This window comes from Oncorhynchus keta, chromosome 23 (assembly GCF_023373465.1).
Source record: "Oncorhynchus keta strain PuntledgeMale-10-30-2019 chromosome 23, Oket_V2, whole genome shotgun sequence".
Classification (NCBI taxonomy): Eukaryota; Metazoa; Chordata; class Actinopteri; order Salmoniformes; family Salmonidae; genus Oncorhynchus; species Oncorhynchus keta.
Genome location: NC_068443.1, coordinates 24,232,041 through 24,250,793, shown reverse-complemented (window position 1 = coordinate 24,250,793; position 18,753 = coordinate 24,232,041). Strand labels below are relative to the sequence as shown.

At 47.2% G+C, this 18,753-nt stretch overlaps 1 protein-coding gene across 6 annotated transcripts in view; it reads left to right on the top strand.

Moving 5' to 3' along the window:
- LOC118402033 (histone-lysine N-methyltransferase 2C-like) overlaps positions 1-18,753 on the top strand; it is a 131,426-nt gene that overhangs the window by 41,205 nt on the left and 71,468 nt on the right. For all 6 annotated transcript variants that reach the window (XM_052476893.1, XM_052476891.1, XM_035799857.2 and 3 more), the window contains exons 5-9: positions 2,527-2,760; positions 4,545-4,773; positions 15,836-15,998; positions 17,205-17,376; positions 17,774-17,888. In XM_052476893.1, the coding sequence (XP_052332853.1) occupies positions 2,527-2,760; positions 4,545-4,773; positions 15,836-15,998; positions 17,205-17,376; positions 17,774-17,888 (913 nt within the window). The remainder of the gene's footprint in view (positions 1-2,526; positions 2,761-4,544; positions 4,774-15,835; positions 15,999-17,204; positions 17,377-17,773; positions 17,889-18,753) is intronic.

The following is an 18,753-nucleotide window of genomic DNA, read 5'->3' as shown; positions in this document are numbered from 1 at the left end:
GAGAATGGCCTTGCTCACCTCCCTGATCATGAACCCGATAATAGAGCACCAGAGAGATGTAGAGATGGGATAACCTTCCAGAAGCACAACCATCTCTGCAGCACTCCACCAATCAGGCCTTTATGTTCGAGTGGCCAGACGGAAGCCACTCCTCATTAAAAGGCATATGACAGCCCGCTTGGAGTTTGCCACCTATGGACTTTCAGACCATGAGAAACAAAATTCTCTGGTCTGATGAAACCAAGATTGAACTCTTTGGTCTGAATGTCAAGCGTCAAGTCTGGAGGAAACCTGGCACCATCCCTACAGTGAAGCACGTGGTGGCAGCATCATACTGTGGGAATATTCTTTAGTGGCAGGGACTGGGAGACTAGCAAAGTACAAAGAGATCCTTGATGGAAACCTGCTCCAGAGCAGCAATATCATGAAAACATGATATTTCAGTTTTTCTTTTTTGATACATTTTCAAAAATGTAAAAATCTAATAAAATTTTATTGGTTACATATTCATATTTAGCAGATATTATTGCTGGTGTAGTGAAATGCTTGTGTTCCTAGCTCCAACAGTGCAGTAGTATCGAACAATTCACAACCATACACACATCTAAAAGTAAAATAATTATGGCGTGTTGTGTAGATATTTTTTTAAAATCCATTTTAGAATAAGGCTGTAACGTAACAAAATGTGGAAAAAGTCAAGGGGCCAGAATACTTACCGAATGCACTGTATATGGAGTTGGTCCCCCCTTTGCTGTTATTACAGCCTCCACTCTTTTGGGAAGAATTTCTAGATGTTGGAACATTGCTGCGGGGACTTGCTTCCAATCAGTCACAAGAGCATTAGTGAGGTCGGACAGTGATGTTGGGCAATTAGACCTGGCTCGCAGTCAGTGTTCCAATTAATTCCAAAGGTTTGATGGAGTTGAGGTCAGGGTTCTGTTCAGGCCAGTCAAGTTCTTCCACACCAATCTCGACAAACCATTTCTGTATGGACCTTGCTTTGTGCACAGGGGACGTTGAAAGAGCCAGGAAAGAGCCTTCCCCAAACTGTTGCGACAAAGTTGGAAGCACAGAATTGTCTAGAATGTCATTGTATGCTGTAGCGTTAAGATTTCCCTTCACTGTAACTAAGGAGCCTAACCATGAACACCAGCCCCAGACCATTATTTATCCTCCACCAAACTTTACAGTTGGCACTATGCATTCGGGCAGGTTGTCCGTCGAACTACCAGATGGATGGTGCAGCGTGATTCATCAATCCAGAGAACACGTTTCGCTGCTCCAGTCCAATGGTGGCGAGCTTAACATTGCTCATCCTGATCTTAGGCTTGTGTGCGGCTGCTCGGCCATGGAAACCCATTTCATGAAGCTCCTGACGATCAGTTCTTGTGCTGACCTTGCTTCCAGAGGCAGTTTTGATCACTGTAGTGAGTGTTGCAACCAAGGACAGACAATTGTTACGCACTTCAGCACTCGGCAGTCTCATTCTGTGAGGTTGTGTGACCTACTACTTTGGGGCTGAGCCGTTGTTGCCCCTAGACGTTTCCACTTCACTTATAGTGCACTGGGGCAGCTCTAGTAGGGCAGAAATTTGATCAACTGACTGGTTGGAAGGGTGGCATCCTATGACGGTGCCACGTTGAAAGTCACTGAGCTCTTCAGTAAGGCCATTCTACTGCCAATGTTTGTCTTTGGAGATTGCATGGCTGTGTGCTCGATGTTATACACATGTCATCAACAGCTGTGACTGAGATAGCCGAAGGGGTGTCCACATACTTTTGTGTATATAGTGTATGTATCCATCGTTCTTCATCAGTACACATTCAGTATGTAGACACCACAGCTTGCATGCATATTCTCATTTATGGACAAATACACACATGTACGGGGGCATCTCCGGTGTGTCAGAGCATTGAGTTACCAGCCGGGAGTGGGAAAGGGAACATAACCCCCCCCCGTCATAGGTGCCACTCTGTTAAAGGTTGTAATCAATCTTTCAGACTGACTGCATTGTCGATGCTGGTGATGGAGGACAGAGGGGCGGGCGGACCGACCAGTTAAGCAGGCAGCATCTCTCCAGGGATCTTATTAACAAACCCATCTCCTCCCTCAGAAACCAACCTGATAAATATGTACAACCTGCTCTGGTCTGATCTGCCTGGTTTGCTTTACTTTCCTTCACTCCCAGCCTGTCTGCTGCTCCCTCTATGGCAGCTCCAGGTCCTCTGTTTTGGATCCTCGGATGGATGGATGTTACTTAATCTATTGATTTGAGTAGATGTGTATCAAAGGCCCATACTACGTGTAACTTTCAATTCCCACAGATGTTTGTTGTAAGAAAGGAATACTGTTGGGAATTGCAACACAAATATAGACGTGTGTGTGCACCCTTGCTTTGTTCGCGCCTGACCGTGCCATACCAAACCGAAGAGAAGTAATTCACGGCCAGTCACTGACCATGATGCATGGCTGAATGTCCCACTGGGTATATATAATTAACTGACAGTCCCTCTCTCCCTCTCTCAGTGAGCAGCTCTGTGCCTTCTGTTACTGTGGCGGCCGCAGTCTGCTGGGTCAGGGGGATCTCCAAGTGTTCGACTCCTCGCCTGGACACGAGCGCAATGCGACAGGAGGAGGCCAGGCCAACGACCACAGCAAGGCCAGCAAAGGATACGGCAGAAATGACAGCGGTGTTGACAGAACCACTCAGTCCAGCGATGCAGCCGGAGATGCCAGCTCAGGACAGAGAGGCACACAGAAGTAAGTAGGCCTGTCTGGCTGGATGACATGGCTGTCTGAAAGGGTTTGGCTGGTAGAGCTAGCCTGGTCCGGTCTGGGCGAGCAGGGACGGTGAAATCTGTGATGGCCTCTGTAACCGGTTAACGAGCTGTATGGAACGAGAGCTGGGCTCTCTGCTGCTTTGATGTCACAGGCTGTTTATTTGGCCAGCCTTGCCTGTCCATACAGACGTCTTACCAATACAGACTCCTGTCCGATACAGACTCCTGTCCGATACGGACTCCTGTCCGATACGGACTCCTGTCCATACAGACTCCTTTCCAATACAGACGCCTGGACAGGGAGTGAGCAACATGACACAGAAACATCAAAACAAAGGGACACAAAAACAGCAGCAAACAAAGATGTGTGTGCAACATGTCATAGTGGATGATTTCAGCTGGCAGCTGAACTCTAATCTCAGAGTTGATGTCTTGAGTGTCTGCTAATGTATTGCATATGCGCGGAGTAAGTGCTTTGTGTACTATTTCATCCTCTCCTGTGTCAGAGGAAGGGTCTGAGTGCATATATGAATGCTCGTGAACCCCACCTCACCTCTCGCCTCACATTGTGCTAATGTGATCAATTATCTGAGAGGGTTCCAGACATTAACTCTGAACTTTCCAGGGCTAAATTAGCACCCTTTCCCTCGCAAATTAAATCAACAATCCACACGCAGGGTGGAGAGGCCTGTGCATTCACTCTCCTCACAGGCCTTAATGGATGATCATACTCTGGCTTAGCAGGTCATATTAGCACTCTGCTCTTGAAAGCTAAATTAGCGCCGCTCTGCTCCCCCTTGGCAAGCCATTTCTGCCTGCTGTGGTCCCCAATGGTCCTACTATGCCATGTAGAGTAAGACTAACACGTAAGTGCGTGTGTGTGCGTACTGTGCACTGTGCCAACAAAGGACCCTCCCTGGACGTGTTTCGGACAGCTGTCTAATTTGTTTGTGTTCTTTGGAGCCAATCGTGTCTCTCCCTGGGGTCCCTGTGACGTAATGTGCACAGAGAGCAGAGCGTACATATATACACACACATCCACCGCAACACGCCTGGCAGCGATCCAACGCCAGCCAGGCATTATTGTTGGAGCAGTGTGATTGGTAGTGTCTCTAGGCTAGACTGTGCCACAGAGAGAGAGTGAGGGTAGCAAGAGGACGGAGGGTGAAGAGGAGAAGGAAATTTCAAGAAAAGGGATAGAGGATGGAATTGAATCCTATTTTGCACAATATGTAAGCTCCGGTCAGGAGGGCCATAACAATGACAAGGCATTATACAGTGAATATCATTATGACTTCTTCATCCTCATCCTAGCCTTCACTTTCTCAGTTTTGGCTGTTTGTGTGTTTACTGTTTACTGAAACCAACTAGTTCTTTTAAATGCTAATTCCCTCTTGCCATATTTTCCGCATGCTCGGCAACTCACTAGAGCAGGAACTCTGGGAACCGTTTCCCTTTCAGCAGATTTCTTGAGACAGAACAGCCAGCCTCTTGTGTGTCACGACCCGCTTTCACCCCCTCCTCCTCCTCTACTGCTCTCCCTTCTCTGCTCTCTAACATTTTTCCTCTCATCCTATCTCTCCTCCTCTCTTCTCTGCCTTATTTCTTCTCATTTATGCTTTGCATCACTTCTTTTACTATTTAGTTTTCTATCCCTCTCTTCGTTCCTGCCCAGCTTGCCTCACTTTGCTTTTTCAACTCTTTCTACCTCCGCCTCACCTCCAGTTATTTTAACTCATCTCTCCCTCTTCATCTCTCTTCCAGTGGAGCTGAGAGCCATGGGGAGTTACCCGACCCAGACAAGGCCAGCAGGTTGTGGGATGAGCTGGCTCACGTCGGCCTCCCAGGAGATGTGGACGTCCAGTCTTTCTTTGAGGAGTCGGGGCAGTGCTTGGCGCATCACTGTTGTGCGTTGTGGTCGCAAGGTGTGTGCGAAGGCGAGGGACAATCACTGCTCAACGTGGACATAGCCATCGACTCAGGGAGCACAGAGGTGAGCAGCCCACAGTCCTCTCATGATAAAATGTCTATTAAGTAAATGGGATTATACACTCTATAGAGAGTATGATTTAACTGTGTCTATAGATAAGGGTTTCCGTTAGCAAAATGTGACCAACAGCATTTTAATTGACCGGACATTTGAGAAATTTACCAGACCCATATGTAATGCATTGGCTGTGTAACCTAGTTAGGGCGTCCAACCACTTGCTCAGAATGTCAGAAATCAATTTTAGATTGCAAAGGTGTGTGTCCATCTTACCGAATTTGAAGATGTTAGAATAACTGTCCACATTTACTTTTCCTCAGCCAACAAGATGAGTAATGAACAGCAAAATCACTAGTCTATGTCAATCTACTATCCCGCATAGTAGAAAAGTGTACCTATTCTGTTGGTCAGCTTGTTGTTCTATGTGAGAAAGAAATGGCCTATTCCAAACAAACTCTGGGACATTTGGTATTTGGTATTTTATAGGATCCCCATTAGCTGTTGCAAAAGCAGCAGCGACTCTTCCTGGGGTCCACACAAAACATGACAATACAGAACATTAATAGACATCTCAAGGACAGAACTACATCAATTGGAAACAAGGCATAAGTGCCTGCATATCAATACATACACACAAACTAGGTCAAATAGTGGAGAGGTGTTGTGCCGTTAGGTGTTGTGCCGTTAGGTGTTGTGCCGTTAGGTGTTGTGCCGTTAGGTGTTGTGCCGTTAGGTGTTGTGCCGTTAGGTGTTGTGCCGTTAGGTGTTGTGCCATTAGGTGTTGTGCCATTAGGTGTTGTGTTGTGCCGTTAGGTGTCGTGCCGTTAGGTGTCGTGCCGTTAGGTGTCGTGCCGTTAGGTGTCGTGCCGTTAGGTGTCGTGCCGTTAGGTGTCGTGCCGTTAGGTGTCGTGCCGTTTGGTGTCGTGCCGTTTGGTGTCGTGCCGTTAGGTGTCGTGCCGTTTGGTGTCGTGCCGTTTGGTGTCGTGCCGTTAGGTGTCGTGCCGTTTGGTGTCGTGCCGTTTGGTGTCGTGCCGTTTGGTGTCGTGCCGTTTGGTGTCGTGCCGTTTGGTGTCGTGCCGTTAGGTGTCGTGCCGTTAGGTGTCGTGCCGTTTGGTGTCGTGCCGTTTGGTGTCGTGCCGTTAGGTGTCGTGCAGTTAGGTGTCGCAGTTAGGTGTCGTGCCGTTAGGTGTCGCACCGTTTGGTGTCTCGCCGTTAGGTGTTGCCGTCGTCAGTTAGGTGTCGTGCAGTTAGGTGTCGTTTGGTGTCGTGCCGTTAGGTGTCGTGCCGTTTGGTTTTGTGCCGTTAGGTGTCGTGCCGTTTGGTGTCGTGCCGTTTGGTGTCGTGCCGTTAGGTGTCGTGCCGTTTGGTTTTGTGCCGTTAGGTGTCCGTTTGGTTTTGTCCGTTAGGTGTCGTGCTGTTTGGTTTTGTGCCGTTAGGTGTCGTGCCGTTTGGTGTCGTGCCGTTAGGCGTCGTGCCGTTTGGTGTCGTGCCGTTTGGCGTCGTGCCGTTTGGTGTCGTGCCGTTTGGTTTTGTGCCGTTAGGTGTCGTGCCGTTAGGTGTTGCTTTATCTGATTTTTTTTTAGGTTTGCTGTTCAGGTTTGCTGTTCATTTGAGCAATATGAGATGGAATGGAGTTCCATGCAATAATTGCTCTATATCATACTGTATGTTTCTTGATTTTTTTTGGTTGCCCACTTTGTCAATGAAGTAATCATTAAAATAATTGGCAACATCAAATTGTTTTGTGATAAATAAGCCATCTGATTCGATGGAATTTGTCTTTCTGCCCATAATTTCATTTAAACTACTCAAGTTTTTGTCCCATCAATCTTTATTTCATTGATCTTGGCTTCATAATACAGTTTCTTCTTATTTTTGTTGAGTTTAGTCACATCTCCTAATTTGCAGTAAGTCAGCCAGTCAGATGCGCAGCCACTCCTTTTGCCCCATCTCTTTCAACCATTCAGTTGATCAATTCCTCATCAATCCATGGAGCCTTAACTGTCAGTTTCTTAACAGGTGCATGTTTATCAATAATTGGAAGAAGCAATTTCTTAAATTCATCAAGTGCAGCGTCTGGATGCTCCTCATTAATCACATCAGACTAACAAATATTTTAACATCATCCACATAGGAGTCACAGCAAAATCTTTTGTATGATTTCTTATACACTATTTTAGGCCCAGCTGTTGGAACTTAGGCTTTCCTGGATCTAGCCACTATATTGTGTTCACTGCATCCAATGGGTACGGATATAGCTTTAGAACAAAGTTCTACAGCATTAGTAAAAATTTGATCGATTCATATGGATGATCCTGTTCCTGTAGTGTTTGTAAAAACCCTGGTAGGTTGATTGATAACATGAACCAGATTACAGGCACTGGTTACAGTAAGAAGCTTCCTCTTGAGCGGACAGCTTGATGAAAACCAGTCAAGATTCCCCATGAAAGTAGACCTCTCTTTTTACATCACATACACTGTCAAGCATTTCACACATATTGTTTAGATATTGACTGTTATTACTTGGTGGCCTACACTACCGGTCAAAAGTTTTAGAACACATTTCTTTATTTGTACTATTTTCTACTTTGTAGAATAATAGTGAAGACATCAAAACTGTGAAATAACACATGGAATCTTGTAGTAACCAAAAAAATGTAAAATTTTATATTTGAAATTCTTTGCACACGCTTGGTATTCTCTCAACCAGCTTCACCTGGAATGATTTTCCAACAGTCTTGAACCAGTTCCCACACATGGAACATATATGGCTACATATGAAGCAATTCCCACAATAGGGCTATCTTCTGTATACCCCCCCACCTTGTCACAACACAACTGATTGGCTCAAACACTTTAACCACTTGCTCCTACCTGGCACGCAGGCGTCCATCTAGAGCTCTGGAAATGCAAATGCGCTACGCTAAATGCTAATAGTATTAGTTAAAACTCAAACGTTCATTAAAATACACATGCAGGGTATTGAATTAAAGCTACACTCGTTGTGAATCCAGGCAACAAGTCAGATTTTTAAAATGCTTTTCGGCGAAAGCATGAGAAGCTATTATCTGATAGCATGTAACACCCCAAAAGACCCGCAGGGGACGTAAACAAAATAATTAGCATAGTCGGCGCTACACAAACCGCACAAATAAAATATAAAACATTCATTACCTTTGACCATCTTCTTTGTTGGCACTCCTAGATGTCCCATAATCACTATTGGGTCTTTTTTTCGATTAAATCGGTCCATATATAGCCTAGATATCGATCTATGAAGACTGTGTGATAAATAACGTAACGTCATTTTTTAAAATTCAAAAAGTCGACGATAAACTTTCACAAAACACTTCGAAATACTTTTGTAATGCAACTTTAGGTATTAGTACACGTTAATAAGCGATCAAATTAATCACGAGACGTAGTGTTTTATATAGGGGTCCGTCTTGAAATACTGTCCGTGTATTTCTCAACCAAAATATCCGGTCGGAGACCGGAAGAAATGGGCTGTCTCTTGTTCGTTTGACCAAGAAACAAATCCTAGGCAAATGACAAGACTGTTGACATCATGTGGAAGCTGTAGGTACTGCAACCTCAGCCATATTTAATGTCTTTCGCCCATAACAATGGGTTGAAGCGGCGGATGGATATATTTTTCCACTTTCAGTGATCAGATTTTCCTGCGCTTTCCAATGAAACGCACGTTCTGTTAAAGTCACAGCTGTGATTTAACCAGTTTTATAAACGTCTGAGTGTTTTCTATCCACACATACTAATCATATGCATATACTATATTCCTGGCATGAGTAGCAGGGCGCTGAAATGTTGCGCGATTTTTAACAGAATGTTTCGAAAAAGTAGAGGGTAGGAGGAAGAGGTTAAGAAAGAAAGAAATTCCACAAATTAACTTTTAAGAAGGCACACTTGTTAATTGAAATGCATTCCTGGTAACTACCTCATGAAGCTGGTTGAGAGAATGCCAACAGTGTGCAAAGCTGTCGTCAAGGCAAAGGGTGGCTATTTGAAGAATCTTACATATAAATGATATTTAGATTTGCTGAACACTTTTTTTTGGGTGCTACATTATTCCATGTGTTTTTCATAGTTTTGATGTCTTCACTATTATTTTACAATGTAGAATATAGTAAAAAGAAAGTTAAACCCTTGAATGAGTAGGTGTGTCCAAACTTTTGACCGGGGCGGCAAGTAGCCGAGTGGTTAGAGCGTTGGACTAGTAACCGAAAGGTTGCAAGATCGAATCCCCGAGCTGACAAGGTAAAAAAAGTTGTTCTGCCCCTGAACAAGGCAGTTAACCCACTGTTCCTAGGCCGTCATTGAAAATAATAATTTGTTCTTAACTGACTTGCCTAGTTAAATAAAGGTAAAATTAAAAAATAATAAATAAAATATATCAACATCCGAAAAGAAAAGGCTTTATATGTGCCAGGTGAACCTGCAACCACAACACTTCAATAACACTTGACATAAGATCTTCTCTAAGCATTATAGGGATATAGCTCTGAATATATACAGCAACCGCTCCCCCATAAGCATTTCTGTCTCTTCTATAGGTGTTATATCAAATCAAATTGTATTGGTCACATACATGGCTAATATGTGAATGTTATCTGATGCAGCAAGTTATTGATTTCATTAATTTTATTTCTAAGGATACATATATTAATGTGCGCTATTTTCAGGCCTTTCCTGGGTAGCTTATCAGAGACAGACATAACACTGAAAAGAGCAGACAAAGCAAGAGAAAGAAATATACATTCAGCAGTCCATTAATAAATTGGTGTGTGTGCATGTGCGTGCTGCGGGTCTGAAGCTACAAACCCATAGGCTTGGCTCTCATCCCTACCAGGCTTCTGGGAGGGGGGGTGGACAATGAGCCTGTCATAGTGGATGTAAGCAATGTCCCCACGCACTCTAGCAGCTTTCATGGCTGGGATCAGTTCTTTCCTCTTCTGGCGCACAGCTTCAGGATAGTCCTGGTTGAGGAAGATATACAGTTGAAGTCGGAAGTTTTACATACACCTTAGCCAAATACATTTAAACTCAGTTTTTCACCATTTCTGACATTTAATCCTAGTAAAAAATTCCCTGTTTTGGGTCAGTTAGGATCACCACTTTATTTTAAGAATGTTAAATGTCAGAATAATAGTAGAGAGAATTTTTTATTTGAGCTTTTATTTCTTTCATCATTTTCCCAGTGGGTCAGAAGTTTACATACACTCAATGAGTATTTGGTAGCATTGCCTTTAAATTGTTTAACTTGGGTCAAACGTTTCGGGTAGCCTTCCACAAGCTTCCTACAATAAGTTGGGTGAATTTTGGCCCATTCCTCCTGACAGAGCTGGTGTAACTGAGTCAGGTTTGTAGGCCTCCTTGCGCACACACGCCTTTTCTGTTCTGCCCACTAATTTTCTATAGGATTGAGGTCAGGGCCACTCCAATACCTTGACTTTTTTGTCCTTAAGCTATTTTACCACAACACTTTGGAAGTATGCTTGGGGTCATTGTCCATTTGAAAGACCCATTTGCGACCAAGCTTTAACTTCCTGACTGATGTCTTGAGATGTCGCTTCAATATATCCACATACATTTTCTGCTTCATGATGCCATCTATTTTGTGAAGTGCACGAGTCCTCCTGCAGCAAAGCACCTCCACAACATGATGCTGCCACCCCTGTGCTTCACAGTTGGGATGGTGTTCTTTGTCTTGCAAGCCTCCCCCTTTTTCCTCCAAACATAATGATGGTCATTATGGCCTTACAGTTCTATTTTTGTTTCATCAGACCGGAGAACATTTCTCAAAACATTACGATCTTTGTCTCCATGTGCAGTTGCAAACCGTAGTCTGGATTTTTATGGCGGTTCTGGAGCAGTGGCTTCTTCCTTGCTGAGTGGCCTTTCAGGTTATGTCGATATAGGACTCGTTTTACTGTGGATATAAATACTTTTGTACCTGTTTCCTCCAGCATTTTCACAAGGTCCTTTGCTGTTGCTCTGGGATTGATTTGCACTTTACGCACCAAAGTACGTTCATCTCTAGGAGACAAAACGCGTCTCCTTCCTGAGTGGTATGACGGCTGCGTGGTCCCATGGTGTTTATACTGCGTACTATTGTTTGTACAGATGAATGTGGTACCTTCAGGCATTTGGAAATTGCTCCCAAGGATGATCCAGACTTGTGGAGGTCTACAATTTGTTTTCTGAGGTTTTGGCTTATTTCTTTTGATTTTCCCATGATGTCAAGTAAAGGGGCACTGAGTTTGAAGGTAGGCCTTGAAATACATCCACAGGTACACCTCCAATTGACTCAAATTATGTCAATTAGCCTATCGGAAGCTTCGAAAGCCATGACATCATTTTTTGGCATTTTCCAAGCTGTTTAAAGGCACAGTCAACAGTATGTAAACTTCTGACCCACTGGACCCAGTGAGTTATAAGTGAAATAATCTTTCTTTATACAATTGTTGGAAAATTTACTTGTGTCGTGCACAAAGTAGATGTCCTAACCTACTTGCCAAAACTACAGTTAGTCAACAAGGAATTTGTGTAGTGGTTGAAAAATGAGTTTTAATGACTCCAACCTCAGTGTATGTAAACTTCCGACTTCAACTGTACGTTCGTTTCAAGTTCTTGGCTCGTTCCAGAACAGTGACCTTGTCCTTGAACCTCAGTAACTTGACCACACCTGGGCTGGTGGTGGGTTTTCCAGTTCTGTAGGCACACTCCACCTCAATCTTCCTGTGGTGTATCTTCAATTTCTCCAAGATCATTTCCCTCTGTTTCTCCTCATACTCAGTCCAGGTATCATGGAGATTCTGCAATCCTGTCCACAACCCTGTTCACCTTGATTGTCCCTCGATATAAACGGATTTCTCTGTCATTGTTATCATGGATTCACACACAGAACTAATGTCCTCACTCAATGACTTACAGATTGTTGTCATCTTTCCATTCTCCTGTTTCAACTCATTGAGCAGACCCTGGGACAACTGCAAACTGTTCTTCTGGTCATGGTCCTCTCTGGTCAGGTCGTCCATTCTTTTATTCGGTGACTCCACCAGTATTTGGACAAAACACTTGAAGGGGGAGGGAGGGAGAGTAGAGGAGGGAGTGAAGGGTGAAGAGGGAGCGAGAAGGGTGAAGAGGGAGCGAGAAGGGTGAAGAGGGAGCGAGAAGGGTGAAGAGGGAGCGAGAAGGGTGAAGAGGGAGCGAGAAGGGTGAAGAGGGAGCGAGAAGGGTGAAGAGGGAGCGAGAAGGGTGAAGAGGGAGCGAGAAGGGTGAAGAGGGAGCGAGAAGGGTGAAGAGGGAGCGAGAAGGGTGAAGAGGGAGCGAGAGAGAAGGGGCGAGAGAGAGGGAGGTGCGAGAGGGAGGGGGCGAGAGAGAAGGGGCGAGAGATGGGGCGAGAGAGGGAGGGCTAGGGAGAAAGAAGGAAGTGGAGGGAGAGAAGAGAATGGGATGGGAAGAGGAGCAAGAAGAGGGAGTGAGAGAAGGGGAGAGCGCAAAGGGGGAGAGTGAAAAGAGAGAAGAGGGGCATGAGCGAGAAAAGGGGAGAGAGGGGAGGGGGAGTGAGAGATAGGGGAGGGGGAGTGAGAGAGAGTGAGTGAGAGGGAAGGGGGAGAGTGCTAGAGAGAGGGAGAGGAGAGACAAAATGCAATGGCGAGGAGAGAGAGAGGGGGGTGAGAAGGTGGAGCGAGAGAGGGAAAGGAGAGAGAGAGACGAGAGAGATGATCAGGAAGGTTGGTAAAGATGGTCTCTGTCAGTGCTGCTCTCTCCTCTCTCAGCTGTGAAAAGGAAAAGGCCACGCCACTCAACAGTGAAGGCTGTATAGATTCATGGTGGCTTACCACAGTGTCTACTGTAGCATTAGCACCAACACAGCTCACAGACCCCTGAATGGGTGGTTACAGACCCCTGAATGGGTGGTTACAACCTCTGAATGGGTGGTTACAGACCCCTGAATGGGTGGTTACAGGAATGGGTTACCCCTGAATGGGTGGTTGCAGACCCCTGAATGGGTGGTTACAGACCTCTGAATGGGTGGTTGCAGACCCCTGAATGGGTGGTTACAGAACTCTGAATGGGTGGTTTCAGACCCCTGAATGGGTGGTTTCAGACCCCTGAATGGGTGGTTGCAGACACCTGAATGGGTGGTTACAGACCTCTGAATGGGTGGTTACAGACCTCTGAATGGGTGGTTACAAACCTGAATGGGTGGTTACAGAACTCTGAATGGGTGGTTACAAACCTCTGAATGGGTGGTTACAGACCTCTGAATGGGTGGTTGCAGACCCCTGAATGGGTGGTTACAAACCTCTGAATGGGTGGTTACAGACCTCTGAATGGGTGGTTACAGACCCCTGAATGGGTGGTTACAGACCTCTGAATGGGTGGAAGCATCCCAAATGGCACCCTTTTCCCTATTATTATACACTACTTTTGACCAGGGCACTGATCAAAAGTAGTGCACAAAATGGGAATAGGGTGCCATTTGTGATGCACTCCATATGTCTGGCACCCCCATTAGCAAATCAGCAGCTCCCTTCTCAACTGAATTGAAACATCAGCCCTCCTTGTTTCCTTCATCTGCTCTGGTTAGAAAAGAGTTGAGGAGTGATAACAATATGGTGGAAGCTCATTATTAGGCAGACTTTTACCTGGTCAGTTGGTTCAGGTTAGTGCAGATGAAGGAGAGGAGGCAGGACTGTGTTTGGGGAGGAACTCCTGGGAAAGACCAATACATGTGATATGACATTTTGGGAGAGAAGTGTGAACATCAATGGGCTAATCATGGTGTGACAAATGGAGCAGAATTTAAGTTTTTGATCAAGAAGAACTGAGAGAATGGATGGGTCGTTTCAAGAGAAACGTGTACAGAAAGGGGAACCATAGACTTGCATGAGCAATGTTTTCTGCTGCAGAAAATAGTTTACTTTAAAACTCTTTGTCCTTTTATGTTTCCCATTGTATTAGGGTTTTCATATTGTGTCTGTAGGTATGGTAAGGGTCTGGATTATCCTATTATATCAATTGTAATCTGACTCCCGGTTTAGACCAGGTTACTTAAAGCGCTTTGTGCTGATGTAAAATAAATGCATGTGATTGATTGACTGGCTGACTGACTCCTCTCTCTGTCCCCACTCTCTCTAGCACTGTGCATACTGTTAGTCTGACTCCTCTCTGTCCCCCCTCTCTAGCGCTGTGCATACTGTTAGTCTGACTCCTCTCTGTCCCCACTCTCTCTAGCACTGTGCATACTGTTAGTCTGACTCCTCTCTGTCCCCACTCTCTCTAGCACTGTGCATACTGTTAGTCTGACTCCTCTCTGTCCCCCCTCTCTAGCGCTGTGCATACTGTTAGTCTGACTCCTCTCTGTCCCCACTCTCTCTAGCACTGTGCATACTGTTAGTCTGACTCCTCTCTGTCCCCCCTCTCTAGCGCTGTGCATACTGTTAGTCTGACTCCTCTCTGTCCCCACTCTCTCTAGCACTGTGCATACTGTTAGTCTGACTCCTCTCTGTCCCCCTCTCTAGCACTGTGCATACTGTTAGTCTGACTCCTCTCTGTCCCCCCTCTCTAGCACTGTGCATACTGTTAGTCTGACTCCTCTCTGTCCCCCTCTCTAGCACTGTGCATACTGTTAGTCTGACTCCTCTCTGTCCCCACTCTCTCTAGCACTGTGCATACTGTTAGTCTGACTCCTCTCTGTCCCCCCTCTCTAGCGCTGTGTATACTGTTAGTCTGACTCCTCTCTGTCCCCCCTCTCTCTAGCACTGTGCATACTGTTAGTCTGACTCCTCTCTGTCCCCACTCTCTCTAGCACTGTGCATACTGTTAAGTCTGACTCCTCTCTGTCCCCCCCTCTAGCGCTGTGCATACTGTTAGTCTGACTCCTCTCTGTCCACCCTCTCTAGCGCTGTGCATACTGTTAGTCTGACTCCTCTCTGTCCCCCCTCTCTCTAGCACTGTGCATACTGTTAGTCTGACTCCTCTCTGTCCCCCTCTCTCTAGCGCTGTGCATACTGTTAGTCTGACTCCTCTCTGTCCCCCTCTCTAGCGCTGTGCATACTGTTAGTCTGACTCCTCTCTGTCCCCCCTCTCTAGCACTGTGCATACTGTTAGTCTGACTCCTCTCTGTCCCCCTCTCTAGCACTGTGCATACTGTTAGTCTGACTCCTCTGTGTCCCCCTCTCTAGCACTGTGCATACTGTTAGTCTGACTCCTCTCTGTCCCCCCTCTCTAGCACTGTGCATACTGTTAGTCTGACTCCTCTGTCCCCCCTCTCTAGCACTGTGCATACTGTTAGTCTGACTCCTCTCTGTCCCCCCTCTCTCTAGCACTGTGCATACTGTTAGTCTGACTCCTCTCTGTCCCCCCTCTCTAGCACTGTGCATACTGTTAGTCTGACTCCTCTCTGTCCCCCCTCTCTCTAGCACTGTGCATACTGTTAGTCTGACTCCTCTGTCCCCCCTCTCTAGCACTGTGCATACTGTTAGTCTGACTCCTCTCTGTCCCCCCTCTCTAGCACTGTGCATACTGTTAGTCTGACTCCTCTTTATTCCCCCTCTCTCTAGCACTGTGCATACTGTTAGTCTGACTCCTCTCTGTCCCCCTCTCTAGCGCTGTGCATACTGTTAGTCTGACTCCTCTCTGTCCCCCCCTCTCTAGCGCTGTGCATACTGTTAGTCTGACTCCTCTCTGTCCCCCCTCTCTAGCGCTGTGCATACTGTTAGTCTGACTCCTCTCTGTCCCCCCTCTCTAGCGCTGTGTATACTGTTAGTCTGACTCCTCTCTGTCCCCCCTCTCTCTAGCACTGTGCATACTGTTAGTCTGACTCCTCTCTGTCCCCCTCTCTCTAGCACTGTGCATACTGTTAAGTCTGACTCCTCTCTGTCCCCCCTCTCTAGCGCTGTGCATACTGTTAGTCTGACTCCTCTCTGTCCCCACTCTCTCTAGCACTGTGCATACTGTTAAGTCTGACTCCTCTCTGTCCCCCCTCTCTAGCACTGTGCATACTGTTAGTCTGACTCCTCTCTGTCCCCCCTCTCTCTAGCACTGTGCATACTGTAAACGCCTTGGAGCCTCCATCAAGTGCTGTGCTGAAGGATGTGCTCGACTGTACCATTACCCCTGCGCGGGGGCGGCTGGGACTTTTCAGGATATCAGGAGTCTCTCCCTCCTCTGTTCAGATCACATAGATCTGGCCATCAGCAGATGTGAGTCCAGCAGCATTAGATATACATCTTCAGTTGAAACATTTAAATTAATGCTGTCATAAGTAGGACCCAGAGTTTTTCTGGACCAGGATAAACTCTGGGCCCAGACATTAGCTACTCACAATCTCCATTCTTTAACCAAAAACATTCCATCTGAAATGTGTCCCTTTTCTCTGTTTCTCCCCTCCCCCTCTCCTGCTCTCACCTCTCTCCTGCTCCCCCCTCTCCTGCTCCCCCCCCCTCTCCTGCTCTTCCCCCTCTCCTTCTCTCTCCCGCCCTCTCCTGCTCTCTCTCCCCTCTCCTGCTCTCCCCTCTCCTTCTCTCTCACCCCTCTCCTGCTCTCACCCCTCTCCTGCTCCCCCCTCTCCTGCTCTCTCATCCCTCTTCTGCTCTCCCCCCTCTCTGGATCTCTCACCCCTCTCCTGCTCTCCCTCTCTCTCCTGCTCTCTCACCCCTCTACTGCTCTCCCCTCTCTTCTGCTCTCTCCCCCTCCTGCTCTGCCCCCTCTCTTCTGCTCTCTCCCCTCTCCTGCTCTCCCCACCTCTCCTGCTCTCCCCCTCTCCTGCTCTCCCCCTCTCCTGCTCTCCCCCCCTCTCCTGCTCTCCCCCTCTCTCATGCTCTCCCCCTCTCTTGCTCTCTCCACCTCTCCTGCTCTCCCTCCTCTCCCTCTCCCCCCTCTCCTGCTCTCCCCACCTCTCCTGCTCTCCTGCTCTCCCCACCTCTCCTGCTCTCCCCCCTCTCCTGCTCTCCCACCTCTCCTGCTCTCCCCCCCTCTCCTGCTCTCACCCCTCTCCTGCTCTCACCCCTCTCCTGCTCTCCCCCCTCTCCTGCTCTCACCCTTCTCCTGCTCTCCCCCCTCCTCCTCTCCCCCTCTCATGCTCTCCCCCTTTCTCCTGCTCTCTCCCTTTCTCCTGCTCTCTCCCTCTCCTGCTCTCCCCACCTCTCCTGCTCTCCCCTCTCCTGCTCTCCCCCTCTCCTGCTCCCCCCTTTCCTGCTCCCCCCTCTACTGCTCTCTCATCCCTCTCCTGCTCTCACCCCTCTCCTGCTCTCACCCCTCTCCTGCTCTCACCCATCTCCTGCTCTCCCCTCTCTACTGCTCTCTCACCCATCTCCTGCTCTCCCCCCCTCTCCTGTTCTCTCACCCATCTCCTGCTCTCCCCCCTGTCCTGCTCTGTCACCCCTCTCCTGCTCTCCCCCTCCCTCTAGTTCCAGACGACTCTATCTGTGCACTTTGTGACAGCCCCGGGGAGCTCCCTGACCAGCTCTTCTGTACAAGCTGTGGGCAGCACTACCACGGGTCCTGCCTGGACATGGCTGTGACTCCGCTGAGGAGGGCCGGCTGGCAGTGCCCCGAGTGCAAGGTCTGCCAGACTTGCAAGTGAGTCAGCTTTTCACTGCCCCATCCGTCCACCCACATACCTGACCCTGTATTGAGTTGTGTGTGTTGCCGTCATGTGTGTGTTGCCGATTTAGTTTGTGCTACCTCTGGTTTGTGAGTGTGGCACTTCTCTAGCCTTTGACCTCAACCAGACCAGTCACTGGTAGCAACTGAGTCTGCGATAAATTGACAGCCTAATCTGCATTTCAGAGAGGATAACACAGTGACTCTTTTGCCGTGTGATTTCACAATATTCTTGTAGATAAGGGCACAACCATTTTTAACACAACAGGGGCCTATAGACCACAGAGCCAAGAAAAGCCATGTTGATGCTGTTCACCTGTTATGTCAAAGAATACATCTCATTCATACCTCCTCTCCTTTTCCCTGTGCGTAGGAACCCGGGTGAGGACGATAAGATGTTGGTGTGTGACATGTGTGACAAAGGCTACCACACCTTCTGCCTGCAGCCGGCCATAGACGACATCCCTACCAACGGATGGAGGTGTCAGGTGGGAGATGTAACGGAAGCTGTGTTGTGTGTGCTGTGTTGTAGGTCTATGGCATGACTACATCATATAGAGATGTTTGTTCTTCTATGGTATGTGAAGTGGACTAAAGGTCTGTCTTCATTTTCTGTGTCAATTTTTAAGAACGTTGGTTTAAAACTCCCACAGTTCCCATTGAGACATTCAGCTTTCGTCTAGGCTACCCGTGGTGAGAGACCTTTTTGGTGGTTGTATCTGTGCTTCCTGTGGTAAGGAAATGACTCACACATGCAGCCCTTTTAAAGGGTACATTTTAGCCTCAGACCCAGTATTGGTGTGTGTGTGTATTGGTGTGTGTGTATTAATGGGTGTGGGTGTGTACTGGTGGGTGTGTGTATTGGTGTGTGTGTATTAATGGGTGTGGGTGTGTACTGGTGGGTGTGTATTAATGGGTGTGGGTGTGTACTGGTGTGTGTGTGTATTGGTGTGTGTGTGTGTATTAATGGGTGTGGGTGTGTACTGGTGGGTGTGTGTATTGGTGTGTGTGTGTATTAATGGGTGTGGGTGTGTATTGGTGTGTGTGTATTAATGGGTGTGGGTGTGTACTGGTGGGTGTGTGTATTGGTGTGTGTGTATTAATGGGTGTGGGTGTGTACTGGTGGGTGTGTGTATTGGTGTGTGTGCATTAATGGGTGTGGGTGTGTACTGGTGGGTGTGTGTATTGGTGTGTGTGTATTAATGGGTGTGGGTGTGTACTGGTGGGTGTGTGTATTGGTGTGTGTGTATTAATGGGTGTGGGTGTGTACTGGTGGGTGTGTGTATTGGTGTGTGTGTATTAATGGGTGTGGGTGTGTACTGGTGTGTGTGTATTAATGGGTGTGGGTGTGTA